Source organism: Ruditapes philippinarum, unplaced genomic scaffold (assembly GCF_026571515.1).
Source record: "Ruditapes philippinarum isolate M1 unplaced genomic scaffold, ASM2657151v2 ctg644_1_1_1_1, whole genome shotgun sequence".
Taxonomy (NCBI): Eukaryota; Metazoa; Mollusca; class Bivalvia; order Venerida; family Veneridae; genus Ruditapes; species Ruditapes philippinarum.
Window position 1 is genome coordinate 172,882 of NW_026859959.1, and position 18,159 is coordinate 191,040.

The window sequence follows — 18,159 nt, forward strand, 5'->3', positions numbered from 1 at the left end:
TCAGACTACTGTATATGGGTATTCATGCTAAAGATGTGAAATTTCTGGTGATCTTGTTACATAGGGTTGACAGACCAAATTACCCCTCTTTTTTGCTGGTCACAGGACTGACATATACACTCAACATCACTAATTCCGCGTCATCACTTATTTCACGGTAGGCCTAATGGCATATTTTCATGTGACCAGTGTTAAAATTGGTCAGAATTGACATTTTTTATTCATACACCTATACAACAAAGTTTTAAAATCTCTAGATTTTTACGTAAAACAGAACAACATTTTACAAATTTCTGCAAAAAGCAATAATAGTCCATTAAATTTGTGCGAATGTTTGAAACAAACATCATTGTCTAAATGTCCTTGTTTGTTGAAAAAATAAATTTTGAGTTATGTACAAAGTAAGGATAATTTGAATATTTAAAATCAATCAAATTAACATGTAGAAATTGTAACTGAAACATGAAAAAAAAACTTGTATGTAACACGATTACTGCGATTTAAACTAGAACTATCACTAAATGTGATTAATACCCCCACAAGACTGCTTCGGAAATGAGGATGTTACTAGTAACAGAATTCCTTGTAAAAGAATTGAAATATAGTTGTGGTTGTGGGCAATTAAAGATAGTTGTGGTTCTTATGTGTTGCATTTCCTTTCAATGTGGTTGGCCATTGATGAAGTTTAATTGAATTACTCTGTAATAAGTCCAGAAAGACAAAGAAAAGGAACAAAGGGCAATAACTCTATAAATACTGAAGATAGAGTTATAGTTCTTGTGTACTACACTTCCTCTTATTGTGCTTGACCATTGTATGAAGTTGTTTTGAACTCCAACCAGTATGTTTTAAGTTATGCTCCTGTCAAGGAAAAGTATCAAAGGGCAGTAACTCTGTATTTTGTCAAAATGGAGTTATGGCTCTTGTGCACTGCACTTCCTTTTAATGTTCTTGACAACTGTATGAAGTTGTATTGAATTCCAAACAGTAGTTTTCAAGTTATGCTCTGGACAAGGGAAAGTAACAAAGGGCAATAACTCTGTAATAAGTCAAGATGGAGTTATGGTTCTTGTGCACTGCACTTTCTCTCCATGTGCTTGACCATTGCATGAAGTTATATTGAATCCCAACCATTAGTGTTCAAGTTATGGTCTGGACAAAAAAGACAATGGAAAAGTAACAAAGGGCAATAAATCTGTAATTACTTTAGATAGAGTCATGGTTCTTGTGCACTGCACTTCCCCTTATTGTGTTTGACAATTGTATGAAGTTGTTTTGAATTCCAACCAAAATTTTTCAAGTTATGTCCCGAACAAGGAAAAGTAACAAAGGGCAATTACTCTGTAATAAGTCAAGATAGAGTTATGGTTCTTATGCACTGCACTTCCTCTCAATGTGCTTGACCATTGTATGTAGTTATATTGAATTCCAACCATTAGTCTTGAAGTTATGGTCCGGACAAAAAAATCAATGGAAAAGAAACAAAGGGCAATAACTCTGTAATAACTTTAGATAGAGTTATAGTTCTTATGCACTGCACTTCCCCTTATTGTGTGTGACAATTGTATGAAGTTGTTTTGAATTCCAACCAGTAGTTTTCAAGTTATGCCCCGGACAAGGAAAAGAAACAAAGGGCAATAACTCTGTAATTAGTCAAGATAGAGTTATGGTTCTTGTGCACTGCACTTCCTCTCAATGTGCATGACCTTTGTATGTAGTTATATTGAATTCAAACTATTAGTCTTCAAGTTATGGTCTGGACAAAAAAAAGCAATGGAAAAGCAACAAAGGGCAATAACTCTGTAATTACTTTAGATAGAGTTATGGTTCTTATGCACTGCACTTCCCCTTATTGTGTGTGACAATTGTATGAAGTTGTTTTGAATTCCAACCAGTAGTTTTCAAGTTATGCCCCCGACAAGGAAAAGAAACAAAGGGCAATAACTCTGTAATTAGTCAAGATAGAGTTATGGTTCTTGTGCACTGCACTTCCTCTCAATGTGCTTGACCATTGTATGTAGTTATATTGAATTCCAACCATTAGTCTTCAAGTTATGCTCCGGACAAGGAAAATGCAACGGACGTCTGGACCGACCGACCGACCGACCGCCCGACCGACCGACCGACCAACCGACCACCGGGTGACTCCTATATACCCCCCCCCCCAAACTTCGTTTTTGGGGGTATAATGATGACATACTGTTTTCAAAATGGTCGACACATGGTAGACCTACGTTTGGTCCATTAAAATTGACTTTGATCGAATATATTGTTGTTTCCTTGTGCCATACAGCAGAAAACACCTATATGTTATAGCTTATGACATTTTTTGTTCCATAAGTTTCATTTGTTGTTTTCTTGCTGGTTTCAAATCGTATACTTTTTTAAATGCAAATATACAAGTGAAAAGTTTTCATAGAGACTAAATTAAGTAACAGTGCATTAAAAAAATGTTGTTTTAGTTTCTTAAATATTTCCATACTTGTAAACATCACATTTTCACCCAATCATCTGCTGTCCCATTGAATTTTACGATTTTCCCTACATTTTTTTGCAGCCAATCACTGACCATGTTACAATACAGTAGTCTGGCCTACATGAGGAGAATTTAAATGGCTCTGAAATGACATAGTAATTTTGTTTTTGCAAAATTTTCAAATTAGAAACCCGAGTTTTGCTGCTTAACACAGGACTGACTAAATTTTATGCGTTTTTAAAACGTTAATATCCCAGTAAAAGATATCCAAGAGACTTATGAAATATTTGACTTTTTTAAGAAAACAATGTAGAATTACATTGTAGTTTTCAAAAAATATTTTAATTATTTTAAACATCGCCTTATTTAACCATTGACTGTTACGGCCAGCCGATCGCTGCTATGTTTCAGTAATGATGTGACCCAGACGGTTGTATTGCTTTTCTATTTTGTTAGTGAATAAATTTGTGTAAGCTATTGATATTATCTATCTTTAATCTATTATATAGTTAATTTATTATATACTTATAAATGAATAATTGCGAAATATTAATGAAATAAAATGCGTATTTTCGTTTTCCGTATTTTCACTGTAGAAATTTATTTTTCACTGCAGTGAAACATATTTTCACTGGTGTCTTGTCGGACTTCTTTCTTTTAAATTCTGCCAGTACAAAAATTTGAGGGTTTCCCGAAGATAAACTAGCTGAACACTGCATGTGGTCAATATTGTATGAAAATTTACTTGATCATATTACAAACTTTATAAACTATACTAATTAGAAATTCTTGTCTCAATTTATTTACAATACATAATTCCACACGGGACTGTATCATAATTTCCTGCGCAATAATTATTAACTATTAATTAAATTATATGAATATTCATATTCAACGCCGGAAACTATTACAATGTACTTTTCAGAATAATAATAGGCATACTGATATACTATTTCTATAGCGCTATCATTTTATACCATTCTTCGTATTATATAGAGGATATTTGTTTAGTTCAGTGTGAGATCGGAATATATTTCACCGAGTGAGCCCCAAAAGGTATATTTCACGAGTGGCGCAGCCACGAGTGAAATATGAACTTTTGGTGTTCACAAGGTGAAATATATTTCGATCTTACACTAAACTAAACTAATTTTCTTTTTATTATATGCAAAGAAACGACATTAAACCTAATATTGAATGAAAAGCGCGCCAAATAATAATACAACGTGACGTCATTTACGACGTCACGTCATTAAGTTTGTTCCCAGTATTGTGCACGCTGGTATTTCACTGAAACAACGTAATATATAAAGGGGCTTAAATTCAAAACAGTGAAATTATCAAATTGATAATTTCACTGTTTAAAACAATGAAATTACCAGTTTTAATTCACTGAAATATTTTTATAAACCACCGAAAAGCATGTAATAATATTTGATAATGGCACACTGAACTGTTTGTAGTTTTTCATGTTTTGTACTCGATTTAATTATAAAAAGCCGAGTTTATCAACCAGCCGAAGTTATCTCCCCAACCAGTATGCTTCGTGGTTTTTATAAAATCTATGTTTAAAATATAAATATTGTTTGTAATTTTCTGTAAATTGATAACATATAATATGTTTTGCAGCTGCTAACTCACAACTGTGTGTGACTACATTGTACAATATGTACACATTACATGTACAATATTTACACATTACATGTACAATATTTACACATTACATGTACAATATGTACACATTACATGTACAATATGTGCACATTGCATCTCATTGTCATCATATGTGCTATTTTTTCCTGCATCTTTATTTAGGATGTTCTTATAAGTATGTTGGGCTCTTTATGTCTGTTGAAGGAAATATATGTCTTTAGCAGGATGGTTATAATTTGCTGCGCACGGATAGTTTATTCTAACTTTACTAATTATTTGTGCGTACATGTATGTAGTTTAACGAGCACACTATATAGTAGTATCTTTATAAAACGCCAAAAATACTGTTATTTTCTTGAAATGATTGTCGTATAGACATTAAAAATGTTTTCTTTCTGATTTAGTTAAGGGACATTATGCTCATTTTTTTTTCGCTTTCAAGTTGAGTTGAACCAGTAACAAACTTCAAAAGATTTATTATAATTGTGACTGACTAATTGTTGATAATGGAAAATGTTTATAATACAATTTTTTTTAATGCGTTTATTTAAGGTCGCCGCCGGAAAGCCCATATGGGCGACCGTACACTCAAGTCGGGCTATCCTAGAGCGTCCCGCCGAGATTTTTTCATCGATTTTTTTCCAGCTTTATTGGTGGAGGAAGACCCCAGGTGTCCCTTCGGGCATTATTTCAGGCACGAGCGGGCACCTGGGTAGAACCACCGACCTTCCGTAAGTCAGCTGGATAGCGGTGAGGAACCTGTGATCTCAAGTCAGTGACCTTAACCACTCGGCCACGGAGGCCCATCTATAATACAATTTCAAAACTACCCAAAATTATAAAAATACTGTCCCACTCTTTTTAAGAATTGAGGGTTGTTGATACATTCTAAATTATACTGATAGAAATTTGCGCTGGTCACGTGCATTATTGATTATTTTTCATGGTAAAATATAAAAAATATGGCAAAATGTTAAACATTTTCATTTTTACCTGTTCACTGAGTGATTTGCCAATCCTAATTATAAAAAAAAATTAAATTCCAAAAAATAATAGACTATTATTTTTTATTGGTGTTTAATAATTGATATTTTTTTTTCATAATTATTGAAAAGTGCTGCAAAGAATTATGGATGTTTCACGTTCAAATGAATGCATTTCCTTATAAAGACCATACAATGCTAAAAATATGAGCGAAAAAAGTATCCCGATCATTTATATCTGCACGCAATGTCCCCGTGTTGAATAATGTATTCCCCTCACTAGCCGTTGCGCGGCCTTGTGTTAACGTCCGCTTGACAGCATATATACGTAAGTTTGACTAAATAAGCAATGCGAGACAAAGGTATTTGAGGAGTCATCCAGTTTCGGGACGTACATGTTTATATAAAATATGACACATATTATGACAAGAGTAAGACATCAAACACATACCAAAAACTACAAAAAAATAGATGCTTATATAATGCATGTACAGTTCCATAAAAAAACAAACAAAAAGGAAAGTACAAAAGGAAATATTTTCTGTTTCCAAGTCTTAATGAGCATTAAGTTGTAACTGATGAACTATGCTTTAAAAGAAATGAGCAATTTTTATATTGTCAGGCCTTTGGACATGAGTAGAATTCCCTTTGAAAATCGTTTTTATTTGTTTGGGTCGTCAGACCAAACAAATAATATGGCAGCTAAATTCCAGACCCTTATTTGCAAAATCGAAAGTAGTCCGAACTCCTCGAAGCGGTTACTTCCCTTTATAAGTACAATATAACGCCAAAAAATTAAGGGGTGATCACTGCGTAAAGATTGTCAAAAGACAGGCGCATTAATTTTCAAGTCTTCCCGGGGAAGAAAAAATAGTTCTCGATTGGTCGAAGATTTCTAATATTGTGTAATTCTTTACAGATATAAATGCTTATATTAAGCTGCATGATTATTTACATCAGTGTTAAACAACAGGTTTACCGTGAACAAAATATCTCGAAATTAATAAGGGTTACAAACCCTAATTCAGAATAGTGTGGTTTTCTTCAGGCTGTTATCTGGTTGAGGGTTACACGCTCTTTAGGAAGCGATAGGTCTGGTGTTCAAATCCAAGTTAAAGCAATTCACTTTTTTATATGTATGAATTGTTTAAGCCAAATAAACATTGAGTTGCAATTAGCCAATTTACTACAGTTATAACACTGGAAACTCATTGGTGGCACTATACAAAAACAAATTGGTTTATAACCCAAACAAAGTCAGCGCCTTCTGTGCTTTGATTATTATATGTAAACGTTCCCTAACAAATTTCATGTATAAAATTCAGTAGCTATACATAATATAATTATATTTGATAAGTTAAGCAATGATTTATTGACGAAAGTGTATCTAACAATGTAAATGATATATTGTGTAAATGGAGAGCTGATTTCATTTAGTTGTGTACTAAGTTGAATCATGATCTGCATGTTGAATAAGTTATAGCTGTTGAGAACGAAGATATTACTGGATTACCTTTCAATTTACCTATTAACCTTCTGGAAATTACAAATGCTAGATATAGTAGTCGGTAGCGATGAAATTCCGTCGGACATGTACTAAAAATATTCTTTTTACACGTTTTATTAAATGTTTGTTTTGACAGTGGGATATTTTCTTTTTTATGGGGTAAAAGGATTATCAATCTTATTCCAAAGTCCCAGGGATCCACTATCATACAGAGGCATAGCTGTAGCATGTGCATTGCACAAAATTTATTGTTATGTTTTGAACACAAGACTGTCAGAATGGGTTGAAAGAAATGATTAACTCGTAGATGAAGAGAATGGCTTAAGGAAAAAGAGTAGCACTACTGATCACATTGCCTCACTTTGTAATAAAATTGATACAAGGAGGAAACGTAACTTTCTGATTCCTGATCAGAAACTGATTTTACTTCACTTCAGTTTTGTTACATTTTTCTGGTATTTCGGGATAATTGATGTCAGCACTATTAAGTGTTGAGAATTGAGTACCGCTCAAGCCGGTGCTGGGGGCGTGAGGGATGTTGCACTTTTTCGTTATCCCTCATGTACAGACTCAATCAAGCTGAGTCTGCAATTTTCATGTATAATTTTGTTGTTATAAATCTTTCCGAGGATCACTTTGTTTCCAGATTTATATACTCCACAACAGCAGGTGTCAAGTGCCGTGTGGCAGCTGTAAAAAGTTGCCACGTTTTACTTTAGTTTTGTTATATTTTTCTGGTATTTCGGGATCATTGATGCCAGCACTATTAAGTGTTGAGAATTGAGTACCTCTCAAGCCGGTGCTAGGGGGCGTGATGGATGTTGCACTTTTTCATAATCCCTCATGTACAGACTAAATCAAACCGAGTCTGCAATTTTCATATAATTTTGTTGTTATTAATGCTTCCGAGGGATCACTTTGTTTTCAGATTTTCCGTCCGTCTTTCATCATTTTGACTTCCCGAAAAATTAACAGGGAAGGAATAAGTCCTAAGTCAAAGTCCCATTTTGAAAGGCGTGGCTGAAAACAATTTATAAAGATACTATTTAAGAATTCGAACATTGCGTTTAGCAGGTATGTGCGTATGTTATAATTTATATTTTAAATAAAGAAACGAAAGCTTCATTATTTTTCGACATTTTCGTCTTTATGTAAACATTAACATGATAGGTTAATTTTAAGTTCCTTAAGCGTTGATTTTGTGAGAACTCTCCGAACTTATGATTGTAGGATGAAGTGATTGATTACACTGACAAATTTGTAATAATCTTATATGTTAGCCTAGAATTAAGTAAAATTATAAAGTTCTTTTAAAATAGTATTTGAAATAGTTTATCTGATCAATAACAACAACAAAAAAAAAATAAGAAGAAGAAAAAAAAAAGACGTTAACGCAAATCGATGATATAAATTATAATTTATAAATACTGTTGTTATTTCTTCGAAACTGCTTCCATAAAAGTACTAATATAAGAAGCCTGGCATTTCAAAATTGTCTCAGTCTATGCGTGGGGACACCCATTCCACACCCACTCCTGTCAAAGATAAGAGTAAGTTTCCGCTCCACTGTCAAAAACCATGCGAAGAGCCAGTTGAAAGACATCAGGATCCGTGTTCACAAAGATTTAAGGATCAGGATCAAATAAAAACAAATATTCCAAATTGTTTTTCCTCATAACAATGTATATTAAATATTTGACATTGACTTTGAAATAGCATGTTTATGAAATTTTAGAATGAATCTATTGTTATTTTTGCAAGATACGAGCATTTTACAGTTGATCCAAATATCGATCTTGATTCTAAAATTGATCTTTCTTTATCCAAATATTTTTGTATTTCTTTTGTTATTCGTTGATTTTATCCCAAAAAATATGTTGGTTTCTTTGCAAATCATCAACTTTTTACATGTTGAATATGTACCATTTAATTCTAGCAAAATACGATCAATTTAAGTTTATAAAACAATGAAAATAAAATCAGATCATTTGATCCTGACCTTTTCTTAATGGACACGAGGCAAAGGAATGAAATGCAGGAAATAACATGGAAGGAAAGCACTGTTTCTTATATTAATTCCTTAAGTCGGAGAACCTTGCAACGTTGATTTAATTGCCATTAAAAACAACACATATTTATGTTACATGCATAAGCATTTATGAATAACAACACAACATTAATGGTGGTGTTTTAAGCACATTTCAATAACTTAATTCAATAACACAAGCAAAAAAATGTAACATAAAGCGCGTTGTTGCATTGTTAATAATTGTTTACATATTTCACGCACTAATTTCTCATTTGCAGCATCCGGAAAGCCTCGCTCATTATCAATAAATGATACTTGACCGGTCGCAAGCTGAAGTAGTGAATTTCACATATCATCATCGTATTAAGTAAGTTAAATGATGATTAAATGGTGGTTAACAAAATTGTAACGTCAAAACGCTTGATGGTGTACAAATTGAGTGAAATTTGAATATCTTTTTGCGTATGAGGAATTTTTTCTAGGGTATACTTTTAAGTCACGTTAATGTTATATCAAATTACTTTGCATCAAATCACATCCTTAATAAATCTACCATTAATACAAAATCATTGATATCAGGAGGCACTTTCATATGCTCAAGAAATCTATGAAGTCTTATACCCGGGTAAGATCTTCTTACTACTTCCCGGCATCGCATTTGTAGAGTCTTAGGGTTCTGCTGAACATACAAACCGTCCCGCCCACACCCGATGGTAGCAGCCAAATCTTTCCAAACAGCCCTCAGCGCGAAAACGGTATGGTGCGGCTTTTTAACATCGTCGTACTTCACGTTATATCCACAGTCAAGAAGAAGTGTTGCAAGAGAATCAAGAGCTTCCGCGGGACTGCCGTTGCGCGATGTTTCTCTTCGCTCGGCGTGATCACGCGCCATTGCCATTGCTAAGGTGGTCTTACCATATTTATCACACTGTTCCAAAATGGGGTTGTAATAAAGCAACTCTCGTATTATCTCGGGATCAGCGTTAACGTTACTCGAAATGGCACACATTAATGGCGTCTCGAGTTTCTTGTTTTTGGCGTTGACGTTAGATCCCATTCGAAGGAGTTCGCTCAACAAGCGGCGACTAAGTTTTGATTTCACTGCCACGTGTAAAACAGTTCCATCGTCATGACCATGATGCTTCAGTTCCAGCTGATGACGTAATTTGACGATGTCCTGTGCCAGCTCTAGTTTCTTAGCAATACCAATGAGTAGGTTGCAAGGGATCGTTACTTTCATATTCTTTGTTTTTCGCTTGAGACCAAAACGTCGCAACACGTCTGAAAAAATATTAAACGAAACAGTGCACAGAGTCATACAATTACATTTGCGCAAAATTTGAAGATGCTGAATTGAATTTTCTTCATCAAATTAGATTTACAAGTAGTTTTTTTTTAATAGAAATTGTTCGAAGAAACCTTGTGGATGCGTTCTTTGTGTAATATCATTTTTAAATGTCTTTATAAAGTTACTGTAAGTCGCAACTGTAAGCATATAATTACATGTACTTCAATTCTAAGAAGATTTAACTTATATATGCTAAGATCTATAAATCACCTTATTTATGTCAGAAGAACTATATACACGTATTAATAATTTTCACTTATATACCAACCTGCGCATTCTGAATATCCCATACATGTAGATATATCAAGGAGATTGCAGCCTTGTAGTTCTGGACTTTTCTCGGCGTGGTATTCCAATAGAAGTTTCGTCACATCCGGTTGGTTTTCTAAGACAGCAAGGGTCAACGGCGTGTAAAAACCTTTACATGAGACAGGTGCACCGTTTTGGACGAGCACATTCACGGCGCCATAGTTTCGTGTAAGAATTGCGGGCATAACGAGTTCCCGAGTTATATGTTCTGGGTGTTGAATGGAGTAGATTTTGAAATCTTTCCTAAATCTACGAAAGACACTTTCAAACACGGGTACGGATTTTGATGAAGCTAGTTTCATAACGTCTAAATCCGGGCGAGCATTGTTTTTGAAGAGCACTTCAACAGCTTCTAGATTGTCGCATTCAATCGCCTCTTTGAGTCCTCTCTGTAAAGCTATATCACTCATGACCCCGGCATTTAAGATTGCTTTCATTGTGTCTAAATCTCGAACTTTTACGCACAGGCCAACCAAAGACATTTTGTTTACAGATAGACTTTTTAGACCATGACTATCGGCGACAATTTCTGCGTGCTTGAATACACCAGATCGGTTTGACAGATATATTTCTGGACGGAGTATTATATTCTTTAAGTAGCACATTTTTTGTTTTATGATAGCAATATGTAATGGTGACAGCTGGAACTTCCCAATCTGCTCCAGTGAAACTTTAGCCCGCTTCATCAAGAACATCAGCAGAGCTCCATCTCCAACAGCAGCAGCCGCATGCATCAAACTGGTTTGTGTTTGACCTACGACTTCGTCTATCTCGAGGGCAAGTGACCTCAGACTTATAGAGGATCTACTGGAACTTAAACTAGACAATCCGTGATGATTTTCATTTAGCTCTAGAGATTTCAGACTGCTGCTAGATCGCCTTTTGGTCAACCTTTTCTCTATCTTGTTATTATTAGCCAGGTCAAAGTCGACGGAGTAGCGACGTAAATTCCTTTGACTAAAACTCGTTTTTAAGGATGAGATACCTGGGCTAGGTGAGGCGGATGTCGGCGAGTCGGTTGTATGCCTACAATGACCTCTGGTTACATTTTTGGCCATGTGACTGAAACTTTCAAAGTCAAATCCATTTTCTTTAACGTACGTCATATATTCGTGCTCATAGTGACATCTGCATTCGTGCTGTGTCCTTGACCCATTTTCCCGGAAGTTGAAGGTCAGATACGTGGTTGCCAGGTGTGGCGAGTGCTTGAAGGCGTTGTCTATAGCAGAAGTAGCGCTAGGATGTCTGGTAACGATTAGTCGTAGAAGATCTAGCAATTGCTCATCATCGGACAGCTCGGGATGGTATGACATTCTGCAAGTGGAGTATGTCGTCTGCTAATGGTTTCATCAACACATTCCTACTGCAATGAAAGGACAATGTGTATATTAAAAGGCTGCATGTAAATATAGCAACAAGAAACTGTAATTTGTCTTCATATACGCAAATGCTCGGTTTAAACAACGCGAGTTACAAGACACAACTTCAATGTAAATTTTATTTATAACAGTACATCTCATGTTATATTATGTATTATGGCGTTGTAATTAACGCATGAGTCAGTAGTATATTAAAAGATTGCAATGATGTCTAAAAGAAATTAATTCACGACATGTAACATCAAAGCGATCACGTTTACAAGACATTGTTGCAACGTTAATCAGAGGTACTATTGTTGCTGAGGGAAGAAATTCAACAAGGCCCTAGGATGCTTGATGTCGTTAAAAATGTATTTTGTCTAAAAAAGCAGAAGCAAATTTTGCGTCCAGTATCTGGTATAGGTTGACCTTGTGGACTTCAGATTAAGTAAACATTGTATTTTATACAGAGTATATGTAGTTATTTATAGAAAAACATTTAGAAAGCACCAATAGTACAACATTCAGATAGTACACATGGATATGTAGGAGCACAATTATTTATCTACGTCTTTAATGAGTGATGTATGTATGCTTGGTTGTAAAGTAAGAACTATTTTGCCCCTTTCACGGTCTTGTGGATTTATATACCATGTCTATATGTTTAATCTCAATCAATCAATCAATCATCAATCAATCAATCAATCAATCAATCAATCAATCAATCAATCAATCAATCAATCAATCAATCAATCAATAAAAAAGCGGTTAAACAAGAATTTAAAAACAGTACATGTACGTTTAATTGCTTCTGTTTATTTTCTTCGAAATAAAAGAATCATCATGTATATAAAAACATAGCATTAATTAGTTGCTAGTTATTACTTTATAATCTCATTCTATTAAGCAGTGCTCATATACTTATAAAATGCACATGTTCATCTTTCTATCCGAGCAAAGCATATCATCCGTTAGAGACATTTTCAAAACAAGTATAGGCTGACAGGCGAACTGTGCAGATCTTGATCAGACGGCACTGTTATAACTGGTCTTCGGACAGATTCAGTTTCCGCTAGCACTCTATGGGTTAAAGACCTATGTTGCCAGTAGCCCAGTACAGAGCCTTCCAAACTTGCACACCCTTATAATGTCTAACTTCGGGACGATTTTCAGTGAGACCGCTTTGTACACATTACTGTTAGATTCTCATCATTTTTTTTCACTCATGAAATTCTAAGTAACAATGGACACTTTAAAACTTAAAACAGGCATTCGTTCATTATAAATTGAGCATTTAATAAAACCCAAATATTTTAAACATGTTTTTATGTGTGTAAAACACTTATAAAACAAAACCTGTCTATGTTCACTTTGCTTAATTATGCTAAACTTATTTGCAGTTTTGCACCATGAAAAAAACTAGCAGATTTTTTATAACGAGAAATAAACGTTTTATAAAACAAAAAGAGTTTTTGTCTTAATAAATTCAATTTGTTTCAGGATACAACTTGTTAAGTAACCTTTAATGAGTATATAACTGATTTAAGATACATTTCATGGAAAATACAAAAAAAGATGCAGATCAATTAAATATGCCTTTGCACTCCTACTAGTTATTTATTACATGCATTTACTAGATATTTGTAATGAAATTAACCCATACCATGTTAAATGGAGAAAATTTCTAAACAAAATTTAAGTTTGATTCTGGTGTTATGGGTTGAAGGCAGGCTATAAGAATTTAAAGGCAAAAACAACGAAATTTTATCTCTTTCACATCCTGTTCAAGGCTTATTCATCATTCTGTTTTAAGTTTATTATAACATTAACTTAATAAAATGCATATTGCATGCTTTGCTGACAAAGCAGATTTAATTAAACATGTACTTCGTTTAAATATTAGATGATAAATTATATGAAAAAAATTATTACGTACCTTATTCGTTTTCTTTTTAAATCCTATATCCTCTTTGTCCAGAAGCTGGCAATTGAAATAACTGGTAATATAAACGACTTAAGTTTCGTGAAGAGAAAACAGTTGTTTCCACCAACCGGAGTCATACGTCCTACTGCCCTAGCTTACTTGTGACAGGCTATGATAATTAGCTAACGAGTTAATTAGTATACAGGAATACGTCATAGTTCTGTCGCCAGTCGACAGTGTATATCAAAATTATGATGAACTTTGCAGTAACAGATGCTTTTTTCGGTGTAAATAACGTCGAGTAAGGATATAAGGTCAGGTGTCCACACGATACGGTTAACAGTGCTGAAAATAGCACACAAACTTGCGTGTTTCTCAACAACAAACGTCTTGTTGTTTTTCAGCAATGGAAGTTCTATGTATTCGAACACTATCCTGTATAAGTACAAATCTTATTCACTCAGAATTTCCGACGACGAGAAAATTGTAGAAAGGTTAATATCCAAATAATTTCATATAATCTTCGGCGTTTTGCGGTGTCAAACATCTTTTTTACAAAGAGCTTGCTGTATTTTTTCTTTTCTTTTTTTACAAACACATATTATCTATTCTTTTTCATAACATTTGATCAGTTATAATCATTCCTAATATTTGAGGTTAATGCTATGCAAAACATATAATTTAAGATTGTTAACAAATACACTACAATTAAGCTCCTTGAAAAAGAGGGGTCTAACCCCTTGAAACGTCGGGGAATATACAAGTTCGCAAGCTAAACAATTAACTATTATTTGTTTCCGAAGTGATTTAAAATTGTTATTTAAAAAGACTATCAATGTTTATTATTAACAAAAGAAAACGCTATGCTTTTTAAGTTTCTTATAGATATATGTACTCTGCACCAAAGTCGACAATAATTTCCTTTCTCTTAAATCATACAATGTGATGTATAATGAATCATAATGTCATGTTGTACCGCGGGATTTTAACTTGTGTCTCATAATATTATACAATGATAAATGCACGTGATTAAAGGGAAATACTTAACGAAGTTACCTGAACAACGTGTAGGTGCAAGTCTTTTTTCTAAAATGGTTCAATGAAAAATAATCATAGTTTTGTCGCTTTTTCTTCTAATTATATACTTATACAAAACATTTCATGAAACTATTATTTTATGTAAAAATACATCGGATTTATACTTCAACATTGTGTACAGTATACATGCAATGGTACGAGTGATCGCATATATGTCTTGTTGTGAAAGAAGAATAGAACAGTTTCTTGTATTTCAAAATCAAAATAAAAACAAATAAGCTGCTAACAGTTAAGAGTATTTTATACTGCAGTTCCAGTAGATATATATCATCTATATCTCATAGTTTACAAGCTAATTTGAGCCGCGTCACGACAAAACCAACATAATGGGTTTGCGACCAGCATGGATCCAGACCAGCCTGCGCATCCGCGCAGTCTGATCTGGATCCATGCTGTTCGCTATCAGTTTCTCTACTTGTAATAGGGTTGGTAAGCGAACAGCATGGATCCTGATATGACTGCGCGGATGCGCAGGCTGGTCTGGATCCATGCTGGTCGCAAACCCATTATGTTGGTTTTGTCGTGACGCGGCTAATTTATTCTACAATATACAGATTGATTAACATTATACATTAAGAATAACATGTTACGAAAGATAAGTCATATAGAGTTCACATGCTTGGTTTATTGTAAATGAACATAAATGATTTGTGTGACATCTAATTTGTATATCTAAGAAATGCGCACGTTATATTTTCCAACTAGTATTTTCACCAATTTTTCGTAGGTTTAGACCGCTTAATTTTCATGGAATGGCACTACCATGTCACATTTAAGGTTCCATGATAACCGCCGTATGAACAAATCTGTGGATGTTTCTAAATTCAAAATTTCACGATTACAATGATTACATGTTGAATTCTGCTTAAAATGGTGCTTTAGGACGCGCGGTAATATGAACATGTTCAATTTAACCAAGCCTGCAACATTTTCAATTTTATCTTTTTTGGGCGTTCTTTAGAGATTCCGTTTTTCTCTATTAGACAGAACTTAAAACTTTGACAGGAGTTTGTTATAGTCTTGTAATTTAGATATAAGTAAGCTTTATGTTTTTGTTTAAAAAAACGCTAAAGAATGAACAAATAATGATTCAGATGTTCATATGCAAACATTGAGCAATAAGGAGATAAATATTTTTCAGATAATAACATACTATTGATATGAAGATCAACTTTGAATAATGTCATAGAGCCTATTGCATATTTCACTAAGTTTGCATATTCCTTTTTCAGCTGACTGTAAAAACGTCTATGATAATAAAACTGGTGACATTGTTGATAAAGCCAGTGTAATTTGATTCACTTTATGTGCTAGGGAAATGTAAAATACATTGAACAATGTAAAAGCCTAGTGGCATTGTTCTTGCTTGCCATTTAGACACACTATGGTGAATTTCTGATTTAGATAAATATATTTTTATTGTTGTTTCGTTGTTTTCTTGGTTTAGTTGGTGTCAGGACCTTACTGCTTTCTACCAGTCTCAACATCATATGTGACATTGAACCTGTTATTAAAGCAATAAAATATTACCATGTTTAACCATATACATAAATCACTAGTTGTCTTTATATAGAGTTAACGCAAGGCCAAACATTGAGGTTTTATTACACTTGTTTCCAGAACGCCGAACTATGACAATTTGACAGTTGTTGGCATGTGAGACTGCTGATAAAGGGGATTTAATGTGTTGTGGGAGTTATCTAGGTCATATTTAGCAGTTGACACCTCGCGAGGACAGATGCTCTATTTATATGTCTAATTAAGCGATCAATGTGACGAAGTCTTGACTAAAGGGAGAAATGATATGAAGCACTAAACGAACTGCTACACATCAGTCAGCTGTTTGTTCAGCTCTTCTTTCAAAGATAAAATCATTATCATTACGTCGTTTCTGTCTGTGTTAAAAGTCATATCATGAACTTGTTCAAAATATAATGTTTTTATTTTTTTCGTAAAACGTTTGTATAAAAATATACCTTTTTATCATTTCTTATATAAAAATATGTTTAGTTTTTTCTCTCTGATATGACGGGACTGGATATATTATAATGAGATTTGTGTACCATTTGATAGAGCTAGGTATTGTGCAAAAATTTCATGTCATTCGCCTCCTCCATTTTTAATTGTGCAATGTGACCTTAAATGCAAAGCGTTTAAACGCGTTTGAACTCAAATGGAATACCAATCGCCAAATCGGTAGTATCGGTACGATTGTGAATCTATTTCTTGGTTACTCATTTATATTTTTATTATCTTTTTCAAATTTTTCCGTTTAAGGTTTCCCAGGTAAACAATGTGAGAATTGCAAATTTTATATTCTTCGCTGTAATTGTCGCCATTTTATACAATTAACATTTCTGCCCACAGATACCTCGCGAACGACTGCTGGTGGCATCAGGTTTTGCGTATCAAATTGAAGTTAATGAATCTCGTTTAATGTAAGCCTGAAATCATTAGATCAAGTCTACATGTCGGGTTGAACAAATCGGTAAAAGGAAAAATCGGAACATATCATTTACGTTACATAACACTACGAACAGATTTTAGTCCTTTAAACTGTCAAATGATTGTTGTTTTACTATTTTTCTTGTTACAGTGAACACTATATAGCTATCACTATTATATGACCAAATGAACCGTGTACCGAAATTTTGTTGCTCCTTTAACTTCGGAACACCTTGTCGATTATTCCTAATTACAGCTTATTCGGAGACTGACGGATATAGCCGATATGTGGCTATTGTTAGCAAATTTGACCCATCAAAAATTCTTACTTTTCTGCCATTGAACAATTAAAAAACTGATCTTACACAGCTGCAAAAATAACTCTCGCATGCTTCTTTTTTAAAGAAGCAAACTAGTAACAATATAGAGGACACATAATCTCAAAATGGGCACGGCATCCACCATGTTTTTGTCGGATTACCTTTGTATAGAACCGAAAAAACTATCTTTGAATAAGAACCTTGTAACCAGTATTGTTTTTTTTTATTCCAGTCTCATTCATATATATCATTATGTAAAATACACGTATATTGCCACTCTGTAAGAATTATGAGACTAAACATTTAAATTAGAGAAATATTCGTATAAGTTTACTTATATACCCCATAAAACATAAATTAGAATTGTTTGATAAGCTTGTAACTCCAATATTGAATTATTGTTCCGAGGTATGTTGTTTCGCTAATGATTTATCATTTACAATTTTGTAAAAAACTATTAGGTGTAAAGAAAACTACACAGAATGACTTACAAACGAAAAAAAAACAACAAATATATTGTTATTGTTTACGATTTACTCAAATCAGATCTAGACATGTATCCTAGTCAAGTAAACTGGTGCTCATCGTTGAAAAATCTATTATGTTCACTTGGATTTGTTGACGCTTGGATTTACCAAGGAGTAGAAAATGTTGATATGTTTCTGTCTATAACAAAACAAAGGTTAAGTGATCATTTTATTCAAAACTT

General features: G+C 33.8%; 1 protein-coding gene across 2 annotated transcripts; it reads right to left on the minus strand.

Annotated features, from left to right (window-relative positions):
- Positions 1-8,487: 8,487 nt before the first annotated feature.
- LOC132758421 (uncharacterized) lies at positions 8,488-14,268 on the minus strand. 2 transcript variants are annotated; one of them, XM_060750097.1, is made up of 3 exons: positions 13,600-14,268; positions 10,265-11,665; positions 8,488-9,929 (listed from the first exon to the last, which is right to left on the minus strand). In XM_060750097.1, exons 2-3 carry the CDS (start codon positions 11,616-11,618, stop codon positions 9,181-9,183), a joined length of 2,103 nt encoding a protein of 700 aa, XP_060606080.1. In that variant the 5' UTR covers positions 11,619-11,665; positions 13,600-14,268; the 3' UTR covers positions 8,488-9,180. The 2 variants fall into 2 exon arrangements, with proteins under 2 accessions (XP_060606080.1, XP_060606079.1); XM_060750096.1 differs by having other exon boundaries at positions 10,265-11,668; positions 13,600-14,267.
- Between the last annotated feature and the right edge of the window lie 3,891 nt (positions 14,269-18,159).

Excerpts from the sequence above, each read along its gene's own strand:
- LOC132758421 (XM_060750097.1), bottom strand. The coding sequence starts at position 11,618 with ATGTCATACCATCCCGAGCTGTCCGATGATGAGCAATTGCTAGATCTT. Across the intron at positions 9,930-10,264 it reads GGGATATTCAGAATGCGCAG|ACGTGTTGCGACGTTTTGGT; the intron begins GTTGGTATATAA and ends ATATTTTTTCAG.